We start from the raw sequence: 15,504 nt of genomic DNA, 5'->3' as shown, positions 1-15,504 counted from the left end.
GGGGTTTTCAGAGGACAGAGATCCCTACCTTGGCTGACTGTGTATCTTGAGGGCTTTTTGTAAGGCACAGAGTAGGTTTCAACCAATGATTGCTGTGGGTAGTGTTTTGAAGTCAGTGGCATGAGCTTGACAGCCAGAAACACAATGACAAGGAGTTACAGACCACCTGGGTGAGACGGTGTCAACCGATGTCCATCTCTTTGCCATAAGAAATAACTTTTAATACCCTGCACACTCTCATGTTTAGAATAATTCACTGCAAAAAATTTAGAAAACACAGGTAGGTGTCCTGCACCATGACTCCTTTATTTTGTTCCCAGCCCTCAGCCTTTCTGGCCATAAAGATGCACTCACAGAGAAAAGCCTACCAGAGAGTCTATTTTTTAATCATTTCCTCACAATATACACCTTGGACAAATCACCAAATGATTAACTATTATTCTACAACATAGTTTAATATCATGGAATTCTATAATATAGGTGTACCATGATTTATGTACACAATTTCATATTGTTGGAAATGTACATGGGAAATTATCCTGAAAAACCATTTTGGTGAGGTCAATACTGGGTGGCCCAAGAAGAGGCTGGTTTCAGGAAAGAAACACTGTGCACATTTGTGGGTAGAGGGAAAAGAGAACAGAGAAGGGAAACTTGAAGATGCAAAGAAGACTCATAAAAGGCACCGCAGTTCCTCTGCCATGATGATACACTGTTGAAGTGAAGAGCTTTGCAAGTCCACCTGACACACGCGTGCACCTCTGAGATCGCACAAGAGAAAGACAACACGCCAACACCCCTAACCAGGCAATGCTGAGAATGTGCACCTCAGTATCCCAGACCAGGGCTGCCAGGGGTCTTGGGGCACCAGCCTGTCCGCCACGCCCAGCTCTCTGTTGCAGTGCGTTTTCTTTTCTAGGTATCCGACACAGTGGTATATTCCTTCCTTTCCTTACTTCTCTCCCTGACATTTCCCTCCTCATTCCTCCCCATGTGGCTTTAATTTAAGCAGCAGCTGCCATCAAAAAAAGAACTGGGTGTGGATTTAGCTGACAAAATAACAAGGTAGACCAAGATTTATATAAAGAATTAATTGAAATGTTACCAACAATTTACATGGGAAAAAAAGGAAATAGTTCTGAATGTCCTTAATGATTAGTCAAAAGTTAAATCAGTGATGATATAAACATAAAATGAAGAATCATATTAAATGGTGTGAGAAAAAGCACACAATAAAATGTTTAAAAAAAGTAGAAACTGTATATCTAGTGCAACCTCAATTCTGTTTTTTTAAATACTCTATATAATGCACAATTACAATATTTGATGTACACTTAAATATATGTACTTAAAATATAAGCAAACATTACAAATGCAAACCAATCATTTTTTCTTGGTGAAAAGATTATGAATACTTGTGATTACTTGATTCATCTCTGAATGTGTTACTTTTTATAATAAGCATTTCACTTTATAATGAGAGTAACTACCTGTTTAAAAAATTTTGTTTAATCTACACTGATTACAGCAACTGTTTTACTTCTGCTTTGCCTCTATCAATCTGTGGTTCATTGCCATTTATTTCCAACAGTGATGACAATTAACCTTAGGTCATGAGATATGGGAGTTGCTGCTGGTGACTAAACATATGGTGTCACTGACTTGGAAGCCAGCCATTCCAGGTTAAGAGTCACGATCTGTGATAAAAGGAGGGTATGGAAGTTCCTTAGTTCCTTGTCTGGAAACAGTTCACACATACACACATTCAGTCAAGAATTATTCCCTTAAACACCTACTCAGAAGTCAGAATACAGTACTGAGAAAACCAGACTCTTTCACTTACCACTAAATACAGAGACCAAGAGTAGACAGTTGCACAAACAGATATAATCACCAACTACTTAAAGTGTTAACAAGAAAAGATAGAGGATGCTATGAATAAGTAGGCCAGGAGGTAAAATTTGGATTGCGTTTGGTAAATCCTCTTTGAGGAAGTGACATTTAAATGGAGATTTTGGAGACCATGTAAGATTTAGTCATGTGAAGAACCAGTGGACAAATGGACAAGTGTTCTAGGAGGAGAAAATAGCATATGCAAAGACCCAGAAGCAAAAATGAATGTGTACAACTGGAAACCTTGACTGAATTAGCAACATGTTCTAATCAAATGAGTTAACAAATTACAGAGCCGCTGACATGTAATCAAGTTAATATGTTACTGCCATGGAAAATCATGCTGTCATGTAGGGCTAGGAGGAAACCTACTTTCTCCCACCATTGCCTATAACTGCCATTCATCATTTCACCAGAACAGTCTCATTTGCTCAGCTGACCTTGACAATTCAGCTTTCGATTGCACGGTTATAAAATGGCTGAAGCAAAATGCATCCTACCACTCAGACAATACAATCTGAAGTAACTGAATAAAGGCACATTGTTCTTTGAATTCCAGCGCTGGTATCCCCACCTACTTTGAAAACAGAAAACACCTGAAGCTCTTCAGTTAAAGTGGCTCACAGTGGAATAATATTCAAGGACAAAAGGAAAAAAGCAAAGTCTGTAATTAACACTAATCTCAGTTAATGGAGGAAGAAGCCCACTTCTTTCAGTTGCTTTCATCACATGTTCCCCAAGATTGTGTATCTTAACAAGCTATTTAAGGCAATCTATAGCCAACTGTAAAGTTAGTAAATGGTCCATAAAAATGCAAAACAACTGAGACCAAAAACTGGAGAAGAAACCAGCCTTGCAGCAAACTAAACTTTTGAAAAATGGTAAGGCCCAATAAAATAAACCAGCGGAGATAAACACAATAAATACCCATCAACTAAAACACAGGCTAACTACCAAATTACCAGCAACATAAATACTGCCAACTCCATGTATAAAATGTCCATGCTCAAGGTCAGTAAGAAAAAAAAAAAATAGGATAAGACAATTTATAAAGTAGCAGCGAGTGAGCGAGAAGAGGAGAGAAAAGTGTGCTTGCAAGGGAATGTGGTCTTCTTCCCTCTCAGGACACGCAGTGGGGACCATGACCTCACAAGAAGGTGCAAACCTTGTTGAGAATATCTCCAGCTACCAGTAGATTCTGTTTCTGAAGCCCCTTCTACATTGTTAGAAAGCAAAGGGGAAAAGTGCATTCCCCTTAGTTCATGTTTATTAGACATCTAAGTTCCAAGTATGCTGCTGTGCACTGAGTAAACAACAAACTAGATTCTATGTCTGTTTTCTGGAAGTGTACAGTCGTGGACAGCAAAGCTAAGGCTCAGTACAACAATGGGCATACCCCTGTTATTGGTGTCTTCTTACTTTCTCCCTAATGTGATGTATTCATCCTCCCAGTTTAGTGAAGGCAGAAAGGAGGTGAGGAAGGAAGGAAGGGAGGGAGAGAGGGAGGAAGGTATGAAAGAAATAGGGAAGGAGTGGGACACAGGGAGGAAAATGAAACTATTTCCTAATTGTTGTCATCTGGGGAGAAGCCCTTACTATCACCTTGGTGCCTTTGGCTTTTTGTATTCAAATCCCAGAACTCTTCATTTGGAATCTAGTTCTTTCCAGCTTTATATTCCGGAAATCCATTCCCATTCTTAAATCTGAAAGTACCAGGAAGGCTGATGCTAATCTCATAGAGCATTCTAGTATAGCAAGTAACTCAGCACAGAACGCATTAGGAGATTGGTGAGTCTTTCTTGATGACCAGGATGCCCAGGGCTTGCTTTTAGAGACAGCCACTGTTTGCCAGATTCCCTAGACTCTAGGGCCTGTGAATACAGCCTAGAACTGTGTCTAGGAGGGCGTAATTATATTGACACATTCAACACTCTAAGAAGGCCCATTTTCAGCTTGAAAAACAAAATAAAAAGGATAGTCTCATCTATCAGTGGGAATGGTGGTAATATATATATAAACATTCTGTAGAATAATTTGTGAATATGCATCAAGAGCCTTAAAACTATATGCACTCTGGCCGGGCCATTCTACTGCTACTTCCTCCTCGCTGAGGAATTAATCATGGCAAAATGCAAAGATTTAGCTACAAAGCTCTTCAGCCCAATAACTTGTGATAGTTAAAAATGAGGTAACAAAATGCCTACCAATAGAGGTTAAATAAGGTATGGCAGGGGTCCCCAATCCCCAGGCTGCGGACTGGTACCAGCATTCGATTTGCATAGGAGCGCGAACCCTATCATGAACTGCGCACACGAGGGATCTAGGTTGTGTGCTCCTTATGAGACTCACCTAATTATCTGAGGTGGAAGAGTTTGATCCTGAAACCATCCATCCCCCTCCTCTGTCCCTGTCCCTGGAAAAACCATCTTCCACGAAACTTGGTCCATGGGGCCAAAAAGGCTGGGGAGCGCTGAGGTAGGGAACAGTCATACAATGGAATATCATATGGACATTAAAATAATGTGAAAGAATTTATGAAAGAAAAAAATAATAAGTGCAAAAAACTTGCAAGTCCAACATTAATCCATCTTGGCACAAGATATAAAATATAAATGTATATATATAAATGTGTGCACATACATAAATGTGTGTGTACATCTACACAAGGAGAGGCAGAGACAAAGAGACATGGACAGTGGAAGAAACAGGGGTATAGGATGGAAGTTACAGTAACATGTTAACTGCAGTCACTTCTTTTTTTTTTGCTTGTGATTTTTCAATTTTCCATAATGAACACATTAAAGTAAAAAATACATTTAAGTATTACTCATCCGCCTTCTTCCCCGATCATTGGTAACTTCAGAGTATCCTCTGAGTTAGGGGCCTTCCGTGGCTGTGGGGTCTGCACTGGCCCTGATGCTAACCAAACCCCCTCAGGCTGCTGCACTCCTTGGATGACGCTCCTCCAATGGCTCACCAGATACAGGTTTGATCCGATTTTTGATATTTTTTAGTTTAACTGGGTTTGAAAGCTAGGTGTTTTTCCTCTTTAGAATTTAATTATTCAAATGCATCCATTTAAATGGGCTCACCACTGGTTAGTGCTCAGAGGAGGCTAATGCGCCAGTGAAAAATTCTTTTATTTTCAAGACTGAAATGAGCTTGGAAGTTATCTAATTTTGCTTTGAGCACTTTGAAGAAGCTGTGAAAGCTTCTGCATCTTGCCAAATGAGCCGCCTGTTTGCAGTCTCAAAGCAAGGCAGAGGAGGCCTGAGCAGTCGGCTTGGTTTCTTCTTAAAGACGCTGCACCAGCTGAGGAGGAATGTTTCCCCTGCAGGAAAATTATCTCCTGGCAAAGACCCTGGCTGGGCACCTCTCCAACATGGAGCTAACTCCCAAAGGAAGTCACCAGGCTTCTCTGCCTAATCCAAAAATTCTCTGGCACCAAGTATCACACATGTGTGCGTACAAATCACGGCTTCCAGGGAGCTTGAGGGCCAGCAGTAATTTCCCAAACTATGTTCCAACTCTATGTGCCCAGTCAGGCTGATATAATGTTCTTGGGGAACAAGAACTTTGCTTTTAAAACTGCAAATCTTACTATAATTCAGAGCACAGGGTATTTTTTTTAGACATGGGCTGTTTGGAAAATTAGTAGATGGCCTGCTGAACAAAGACAAAAATCACATTGCTCTGAAGATAACTTGGTGCTTACTGGATACAATAATTTGTAAACCAGTCATTCTTTTGGAGAGCTCTGTTCTGGGAAAAACTGAGTACTATGCAGCAATTTTTCAGTCAATTGCAAAGAACACACTCAGGTCTACACAACACCAAAGAAACCAAGAGGTATGGTAATTGTAACACCACCAAATGTGTAGAAACACATGTGTGTGGGTGAGAGACTCACAAAGATAGGGGCCAAGTAATGTGGAGATAGGAAACTGCACAGGGACCACTAACAAAAGACCTGGGCAGACCTGTGAGAGGGCAGACACATCCTTTGTGCTGAGAGCACATCTGCTGGCCAAAACCTACAAGCTCAATGAACATTTGTGAGGTGCCCACTCTGTGGGGTCTTCTGGAGATTCAAAGATAAATGAGGCATAGTGCCTGCCCTCAAGAAGCCTAAATCAATTAAATACACAAACATCAAATGAACAAATCTGGAAAGAGCTAAGACACACGAATGCACAAAATGCCTGCGAGAGGATACACAGGAAGCACTTAGCTCCAACTGGAAATGCACAGAAAGCTTCCTGAGGATACGACTCTACGCTCAGCTTAAAAGAGGAAGACGACTGGCCAAGGGAAGAAGAAGGGGAAGGAGTCACAGACAGTGTTACAGATGCAGAGGCCTGGAGAGAGGTGTGACCCACGTAAATCACAGGATAAAGTTCGGGGTGGAAAGTGACTGAAAATAACATTGGAGAACAAAGTCAGAGATGATCAGGTTGATGGTTGGAAGTCATCACCTGGTAGGTACTGAGGGGCCAGGCCAGATGCTGAGAAGAGGAGGAAGGGGTGACCAGGAAGGGCTAAGGAGGTATGGTGAGCTCCTTCCTCAGGTTCGCGGCAGGCACAGGACTCCAGGGGCAGGCCCACAAGTCTTCCCTGTGCCATCAGATAGAGAAAGTCAGGAATCACAGTGGGAACCATGCCAATCAGAGCTCTGCAACATTTGCTGCTCCTCATGTATTGACCCCATTGTCCATTTAAGGAAAAAAAAAATCTGTCCTACATGTTCTTTGGTAGTGATGGGCAACAAGATTTCCTAGAGTGAAAGATCCCTATATACTTGCTGAAGGTGGGAGCAACAAGAGGAAGAGTGCTAGGAAGACAAAGTACCCACGTGGAGCCAATTAGGGAAGAAAAAAAAATTCCCAAGGGATAGAGTGGGTGATGACTCAACCTACAGGAAGGCAGGTGGCTGCAGAGGGACCTGGGCAAGGGAGGGGAGGCCCAGCATTGTTAGGCAGAAGCTAGCATGAGGGCTTAGCACAGAGAAGGAGGAGGCCAGGAGGCGCGTGGGTGTTTGTGCGTGTTGGGGCGGGCAGGGAAGCAAACATTTAATAAGCACCTGCTTTGTATTACAAAACAATTAAGAGGGTCAGCAGCTAGTTTGGCCTAAGAGGGGGAAAAGTAATAAAGAGCAGAAGAAAGCTCTCAAACAAGTCTGTTTGAGTAGGAGGTGCCATCAATGCTTTTGACTCCTGTTAAAACTTGTCCTGGAGAGGTGATAAGGCAAATATGGGGTTAAGGGTCTCCAGACTCCGTACTTCTCGGCAGGGCTTAGTCACCTGCTAAAGCTACGAGACTGCTCACAGGGTTTGGTGACTACGTAAGTGCCCTAGGAGGTGACTTACAATAAGATGCAATGCATTGGGAGCATGGGTCTGGGGTGACATGTGCAGCTTTCCCTAATTTAAAGACCTTCAAACTCATCCAAGTCTGGCATGTGCAAAGATAATACTACCACCGTCCTGATTTCTGACAGTCTTTACAAGTGTCTTCCCCGTTCACTAAATCATGCTCTGAGATGACTAAGCCTCGGTCTGTCTCAATCACTGAAGCCCCAGCACAGGGCTGGACAAATGATGGGCCCTCAAGCACCACTGAATGAATGAGGTAAAATGGCAGGGCTGTGAACATCTATTTTATTCAACAGGGGGATCTGCCTTCATCCTCCAAGTGGAGAAATATAGCCTTTGACAGGCCACAAAAACCCGAGCTTTTTCCATGGGGTATCTGATTGCTGACGGAGTCATAGTCACTTACAGGAGAAAGTTCAAGGCCCAGGGCCTAGTTTTTCAAAGTTATACTCATTATCCTCCCTTCCTCTTGACAACCTACTCCTCCTCCTCCCATATTTCTGTTTCAGCTGAGTGGCATGCAGCACCCAACCAGTTACTGAAGCCAGAAACCGGAAGTCAACATCTTTTCCTTCATTATATCCCATATCCAATTCATCATCCAAACCTCAGGACTTCCTGCCCTGACTATCTCTGCAGCTCACCCTTCTAGGTTCCTCCCACTGCTGCCTCAGTTCAGGCCCTCACCTCTAGGATCCTTGTGAGCTTCTCCAGGACTTGTGCTGCCCAGCCAGTTCCTGAGAAGTCAGAGCAATGCCTTTCAATGCAAGGATGAATGATCATGCTTCTTCCTAGCTACAGGCACTCCTTGGACTGACTGGGTTTTGAGAAACATGCAAATGAGCTAGTTGAACTGAACCTGGCAGAACATGAGAGAGGTCATGTAATCATCAGGAAATCCATCCAGGTTAGATTTACGTTAATCATTTATTTACTATACTTACTGGGGGAACTACATTTTGAGATTTTCTTTCTATATTTTTAGATACCATTTTCAACGTGGGACACTTGAGAAAACAGAAGAAAATAAAGATGAAACGAATACAATAAGATACTGCCTCACACACATTTTGATGTGTACTATAAAAACAGAAAATCACAAACTGGTGAGGATATGGAGAAACTGGAACCCTTGGGCCCTGTTGGTGGGAATGCAAAATGGTGCAGCTGTTGTAGAAAATAGCATAGCCATTCCTTGAAAATTAAAAATAGGGCTACCATATGATCCAGCAATTCCACTTCTGGGTATGCACTCACAAGAGTTGAAAACAAGGACTCAGACAGACAGTTGGACACCTATGTTCATAGCAGCATTACTCACAATAGCCAAAAGGTGAAAACAATCAAAGAGTCCATCAACAAGATGAATGGATAAACAAAATGTGGTATTATCCCTACAATGGAATACTATTTGTCATAAAAAGAAAGGAAATTCTGACACATGCTATATTGTGGATGAACCTTAACTAAAGACATTATGCTAAGTGAAATATGCCAGTGAGAAGAGGACACACACTGTATGATTCTACTCACATGAGGTACCTAAAGTGGTTAAATTCATGGAGACAGAAGTTGAGTGTTGATTGTCAGGAGTTTGGGGGAAGGAGGGAATGGAAGTTATATTTAATGAGTACAGAGTTTTAGTTTTGCAAGATGAAACTGGTTGCACAGTAATGTCAATGCACTTCACACTACTGAACTGTACACTTAAAAGTCATTACCATGGAGAAGAACGCTAACTGAAGATTGGGCCCTAGAAACCCACCCCTCAGGCACCTAAAATTCATGGGCAATTACTTTCTACGGCAGGTGGCAAGTTGAAGGGGTCTGGGAACCAGAGAGAAAGAAAGTATGATGAAGTATTAAATAATTTTTATTTGCATTTGTGTCAATGAGTAATGCAAGGGGTAGCATGTGTACTTGAAGTCAGGTGAACAGGCTGCATAATGGTAGCATCAGATGCATCCAGAACCAACTGTAATTCTGTCCAAAACAGATTGCTTCTCCTGAATTCTCTGATTGCCTTGGCCTAGTTCTTCATTTCAAGACGAGGCCCCCTTCCCACCTATGGCTTAAAGCTCCTGAACATGATTTTGAGATTATTCAAGTAACTGCAGTATCCCCTGGGATTAAGCAGACAGATTAGGCCACAAAACCACATTCCTCTGCATAAAATGTCTCGTTCCAGTATTTGGAACATCCATGCCCAAAGAAATTTTAAAAGCCTTTTCCAAAGGGACTCATGTGACTTACTGAAATTTTATTCTTAATCTGTTTACAAAATTTGTATTAAGCATGTTATGTGAATGACATCTTAAACAGAAAAGAGTAACACAAGGTCACTGACCTTAAAAAGCTTCCATTCTAACAGGAAATATACAAGCAGAATTCTTACCCGACTGCTAGCCTAGGCCTGCCCTCCCTGGCTCCCCCATCTCAGGGAAGAGTGTGCCACCTGTAGCAGCTGTTGAAGCCTGAATCCTAGGAGTCACTCTTAATTCCTTGATTCCACTTTGCTCCACCTCTACGGCTAAAGTGCAGATCCAAGCCACTATTACCTTTCACTTGGACCAAGGAAATAGCTTTCTCTAAATGGTCTCCTGCTTCTATGCCACATTCTCCAAATGGCGTACATCCTAATATTTGTATTAAGTACATCTTCAGGTTACTCTCTTGCTTAAATCATTGTAGTGGTTTGCCAGCTCTCTTAAAAAACAGTCAAACCCCTTCCAATTGCCTGCATGGTCCTACATTAGCTGGCCCTTGACCTCCCCACCCTCACTTGTACCACTCTTCTTGCTTACTATATCCCATCTACTCTGGCCCTCTCTTCACTTCTCATTTTGATGCCATCACGCTTGCTTTCTCCTTCTGTCTCAATGCTTTCCATTCTCCCCCTTTCTGTTTTATGAGTGTCATTTTCTCTCCATGCGAGTCTCAGACCAAACATTCCTTCTTCAGGCAGCCACACCTGATCAAACAGTGTCCTAAGACATTTGATTTCATTTTCACTTTCTGGATTTATTTTTAAATTATCTGTTGATTGTGTCTCTCCTCCAACAAGCATGCAAGCTGACCTTCTCGGGATTACTGGCAATATCCTGACTGGTTCATACAAGGCATTCAGAGAGGATTTGTTGATAGATGAGTGTATGTTACAAAGAAGACAAAATAAGGAGGAAAGAAATGGAGTAATGTACAGTGAAGAGAGGACATTGATTTTTGGTTGTGGGGAAGAAAAGTCAGGAATCGCTTCCACAGCAGAGATAGTCTGTACTATGCCCTGGAGGATGAGTAGGTAGCCAGGCAAAAATGTATCCCAGTCTCTGGAACTAGCAAAGGAAAAGCCCCAGAGGCACAAGCTTGTCCACCTGTAACTGACCAATACAAACCACAGTGGGAAGCTGGAACTCAAAACACCTGGAGAGAGGTCTGGAGACGACGAGCATAGACAGTGGACAGCCCAAGTGACGTGGTACAGGCTGGAACTTTATTTTTTAGACCATGGAAAGTCATTGAAAAGTTTTGAGGATGAAAACTGGTATACTCTGACCTGCATTTTGTAAACACTGAAAAAAACTATTTGAACTTAAATCTAAAAACAAAAAATGCCATTACTTTTAAGAGAGATATACTTTCTCCCAAGTTTCAGGGAGAAAAAACAAAGACTTCCATCCCATGTGTATATGTAAGGCAAAGAGGGGCCTGTGGCAAAGGAAAGACTGACTGAAGATCACGTTTTGGTTTCCAAAGACATTGAATAGCCATATTACATTAGCAAATGGTTTTAGATTAAAAGGCACCACCACTGTAGAGGATAATAATGGTTGTCCAGGATTAACTAACTGGGTCCTGGGCCAGGAGACACATCCAAGCCAGTACTCTTCATATCATAGGACAATTTAAATAGACAAACAATATTTAAGAGACAAGATCACACCATTTAAGCTGAAATTAACACTAAAGACCTGTGTATTATATTAAACGTAAACATGAGCAATTCCATCTCAGTCACAATAAAAGGCAACTGCTAAAAACTGCTGTTGAAGACCTATAACAAAACGTGCCTTCCGAAGTACTTATCATTTAGCTGCTCTGAGAGTGTTCTCCCGTTTCAGAGGTCTGACTGACATGGCTGATTTCAGGACAGAATTATTTAATGAGCACAACTTTCCTCAATGACCATGTAACAAAATGGAAAGATCAAATGGGAAAGACAAAGGCTGACACAAGGGAGTCAACTGCTGGCGCTTCCAGAAATCCTGGAAAGAGGGGGGCGCCCAGGAGTCCACAGCCACAGGGCTGTACTACCCGGCTTTTTTCTTAAGTTCAGGCAGATGTTGGATTTGGGCTTCAGCTTGCTGGCCCATAAAATAAGGAATCCAGAAATGTGATCAAAATCCCTCCTATGACACTGAAGAAATTACTTGCAGGTGTCTGCTTTCCACAAACCAGAACACTGGCTTGGGCTGAAGGAGTGAATGACTTTCAGCACATGGCTCAATGTTTGTGAGAAATCTCAGGGTTGAGGGTGAGGGAGCAATGGAAAATGGAACCAGTCTCCTAATTGCAGTAAGGCAGGAGGTAGCAGAGTCAAAGCACGGGTGATGGAATCAGACAGACCTGGATGCATGCCTCAGCTCTGACTGTGAAACTGACGGAGAGCAAATGTATAAACATTTCCCCGTATGTAAAATGGAAATAGGTTTGTGACAATTAAAAGATCAAGGTTCTTAGCACAGTGCCTGGCATACAGTAACCACTAAATAAATGACAGTTCTAGACAATGTTGTTCTTGTTACTTTTTTCTCACTTATTCAGTCATTTGATTTACCTCCATTATTTTACATGAGATTATCCTGGTAGGAAAGATAAAACTATGGAACCTCATGCAACCAAAAAGGGTCCTCAAAGTTCCCTGTTTTTAGGCCTTTTCATTATCACTGTCATTTTATTGATGAAGTCACTAAGGACCTGAGGTAAGCTGACTGTCCAAGGTCACCCAGCCACCAAGTCCATTTAAAACATTCTCATTTGTGCTCTCAGCAGTCACCTAGTGTTTGAAGTTGTGAAGATAATTTCCTGCTCTACTGGATGGCCTAAGAAACAGGCAGCCTCTGTTATTACAAATAATTTATAAAACAAGATAAAAGTGCGTAAGCCAAAGGGATCATGCACTGAGTAATCAAAGTGCCAACTCTAAAATATTAGACAGTTATGAAAACGATAATGAAGCTTGTAACAAACCTTACTAATGCTTATTATGCTGTTAAGCGAAAAATCAGAAAACGCAAACTGTTTATGTTGTGATTATAACTAAGTAAAATTATGCACATATATAGTAAGGGCTGGAAAGGAACTCGGAAAATGACGGCGGCTGATTTGATAAGGAGGTGCCGTTGCAGAAGTTTTATTTTTATCTTGTGACTATAATGGAGTTGGCACAATAAATGCAAAAGTGATCATCACAGGGAAGGAGATGCTGCTGTTCACTCACCCGGGGTTATACAACATGACTGCAGACAGGTTCTCACGGGACTTCGAGAGGTCGGTCATGGACAAGCTGAAGGAGGACAGAAGGCCACTCTAAGGGCAGACACAGGGCAGAGTGGTTACCTTAGCAGAGAAGAAAAGGTCACTGCTCTGGACTTATTGCTTCCAACATGTGAGAGACAATGAGGTACACATGCTCCTACTTAACACACACTACAATTAACTGGTCTATCTGAGGAAAGCAGATCAGGGCAATAAGACCCTGATACATTTCAAACCCAAGCCTTCTGCTAAGTACAGTAGGACCTTGGCCTTCTAGGGCTGGGGAAATTCATCAGGAATTCCACAACCCAGTTGGTCTCCCCTGCCAGTTAAAGTCAAGGAAAGGGGTTACAATATCTTTGTCATCCTCCATTACCTGGCAGACAGCAGTCTCCTGTAATCAGCGATATCCACTCACACTTAGGGAGCAATAAAGATGAAGGCAGAAGAGGTGAAGGGAGACCAAAAGAGCGAGCTTGACCTATTTTGCTTCCATGAGAAGTTATTGGCAAATATGTTTTTTCCCTCTGTTCCTCTGAAACTGTGTACCAAAAAGGACCCTCTAGGGAGACCCTGGGCTGCAGCAGATAAGAGGCTCCACTGGCTGGAAAAAGCCACCCAGGAGAAGGGTGAGGTCTGCAGCTTTCTTGTTATTTTCCATCTAGGGCACTGGAACCCGGGCATCCCTTATAAAGGAGACAGAAATGAGAGGCTGGGTAACCAGTGGTCAAGGGCAAACGCTTCTGGTATTCAAGTCAGTACTGCAGCCAAGGCTCCCCATTTGCTGGCTACGGAGCAAGTTAGGGAGAGTTGCTCTTGGTCTGTTTCTCACCTTGACTGGGGGGGTGACAGCATGGGGGTATTAACAGCTGCTGCACAGATAAAGTGATAGAATACATGCACAAGTTTAACATCATTTCTGGCTCGTAGAAATGTTAGCTATAGCCTTTATTATCTTCTTCAGTCTAAGGACCAGCCATGATGTCTCTGAACAGATTTCTTTGCTTCTTTCTCTGGTCCTCAGTTCTCTTCTCCGTCAGCACTTAAACTGCCCTTTAGACATCCCCTTCCAACCAAACCAAAGTCTTTCCCAGTTGTCGTAAACCCACCCCTGCTCTTGCTTCCCACCTCAATGAAAAATGTTTACTGTGGCTGATTTTGGATTAATGTGATTCCAATTTTGGGTTAATTCCTAAGAGATGCTGATTAGAGAAAGCCACTCTCCACCTAAGGCAAAATGATGCCCAATTCCTTGGTGGGAAGGGTGGAAGGCTGAAAAGAAGGATCTAGGAGGGGCAGTTTCTCCTTGTCTGCTCTAGAATTTACTTGCTTGCTCTCTTACTTCATCAGCCAATCATCTGCTGGGAAACAATCTCCCTAGAATCAATCCAGATCACAGAACTACTTTTCCAGTGGTTCTGCACCCCAGAAAGTCAAAAAGTTGGAACCAGAGTGACCACCACCCACTCACCCCCACATCCGATCAGTGGTTCCCTCCTAGAGACGCCGTGTCCCTCACCTTCCTCTTCTCCCTGAGCTTGGCAGCTTCCTTTGGATGGTTAAAGCGAAACATATTGGTTCTTCCCAAGAGAATCACAGCACCTGAGAACATACAAAAACAGTAATGAATTTACAGTAAGCAGTGTGGTCAGTTGCCAATATAATAAAATGGAATTCTACTGTTGAAATGTAATTTCCAGTGTAATATAAAATAATAAGGGAAAGTTTTAGTCTCAAAAGTCTGCTTACTTAAGACAATTTCAAACCTGCAAATACTTTTATTTTTACAGCTGAGTGTCACAACACACATAATATCTTCATATCCATAATATCCAGCAGAAGTGATGAATCTAAGCATTACAACATATTATGAGATTTAAAACTTAACAGACATACAATTAGACGTTTGATTGTCGGGAAGAAAAAATAAACCAGTTCTCCATAGAGAGGTAATATCAAGCAAAGCATATGGTCACAACTTTAGGAATGTTTATTGATGCTGATAAAAGAAATCTCAAAAGAAAAGTGCTTTCAAAAGAAAACATGATGGAATTGGCATAGTATAGGTAACTATCACTAAAATCTCCCTCAGAATTTGACGGGAAAGAACTTGTGTAAATTTAAGATCTATTTCCAAATAAAAACACTGCTTCTTGTCAAAACCCTATTAAAATTCCACATCAGACACACAAGAAAGGGTCCTTTTGATTGATGAGAGTCTTCCTTATTGAGAAAACAACTGTACAAGGGGCAAAAGAATTAAAGGGAAATACCCAAGGAAAACAAAAGCATGGGAAGAGGCAGATTTCAGCTTGATGAAGCAAGCAAACCCATTCGAGGGTCACAGCTGTCTAAAGCAGGCACAGGTGCCTGCAGGGCTGCGAGCTCCTTGTCACCAGAGGCATGTAAGAGAAACGATGTTGCAGAAGAGGTTCACTGTCTCTTCTGAAGTCCCATCCATGTATGAGGGGCTATGTGTACGGCCCCATCCATGTATGAGAGTCTACAATGCCTCAGGGCATCAGTGAAGATAAAACACATGTACTGACGGTCAACCATGAAGAAAGACATGTGAGTGCTTAAGTGTCTAGCGCACTTAGCTGAGTGTGTGATTAAGTGACGAGTGTAGCCCAGAGTAGCTGGGGACAGGCTTCTGCACCAAGGACCTAAGCTGGGTCTCACTGGATAACCAGAGGGCAAGAGG

General features: G+C 42.2%; 1 protein-coding gene across 3 annotated transcripts in view; it reads right to left on the bottom strand.

Annotated features, from left to right (window-relative positions):
* The window catches only part of KIF16B (kinesin family member 16B), a 317,342-nt gene that overhangs the window by 129,654 nt on the left and 172,184 nt on the right, over positions 1-15,504 (bottom strand). For all 3 annotated transcript variants that reach the window (XM_010381460.2, XM_010381461.2, XM_010381462.2), the window contains exons 16-17: positions 14,320-14,402; positions 12,763-12,851 (exon numbers count right to left, since the gene is read on the bottom strand). In XM_010381460.2, coding sequence (XP_010379762.1) covers positions 12,763-12,851; positions 14,320-14,402 — 172 coding nt within the window. The remainder of the gene's footprint in view (positions 1-12,762; positions 12,852-14,319; positions 14,403-15,504) is intronic.

The sequence above is a fragment of the Rhinopithecus roxellana genome, chromosome 13 (assembly GCF_007565055.1).
Source record: "Rhinopithecus roxellana isolate Shanxi Qingling chromosome 13, ASM756505v1, whole genome shotgun sequence".
NCBI classification, from domain to species: Eukaryota; Metazoa; Chordata; class Mammalia; order Primates; family Cercopithecidae; genus Rhinopithecus; species Rhinopithecus roxellana.
This window is presented reverse-complemented; position numbering and strand designations above follow the sequence as displayed.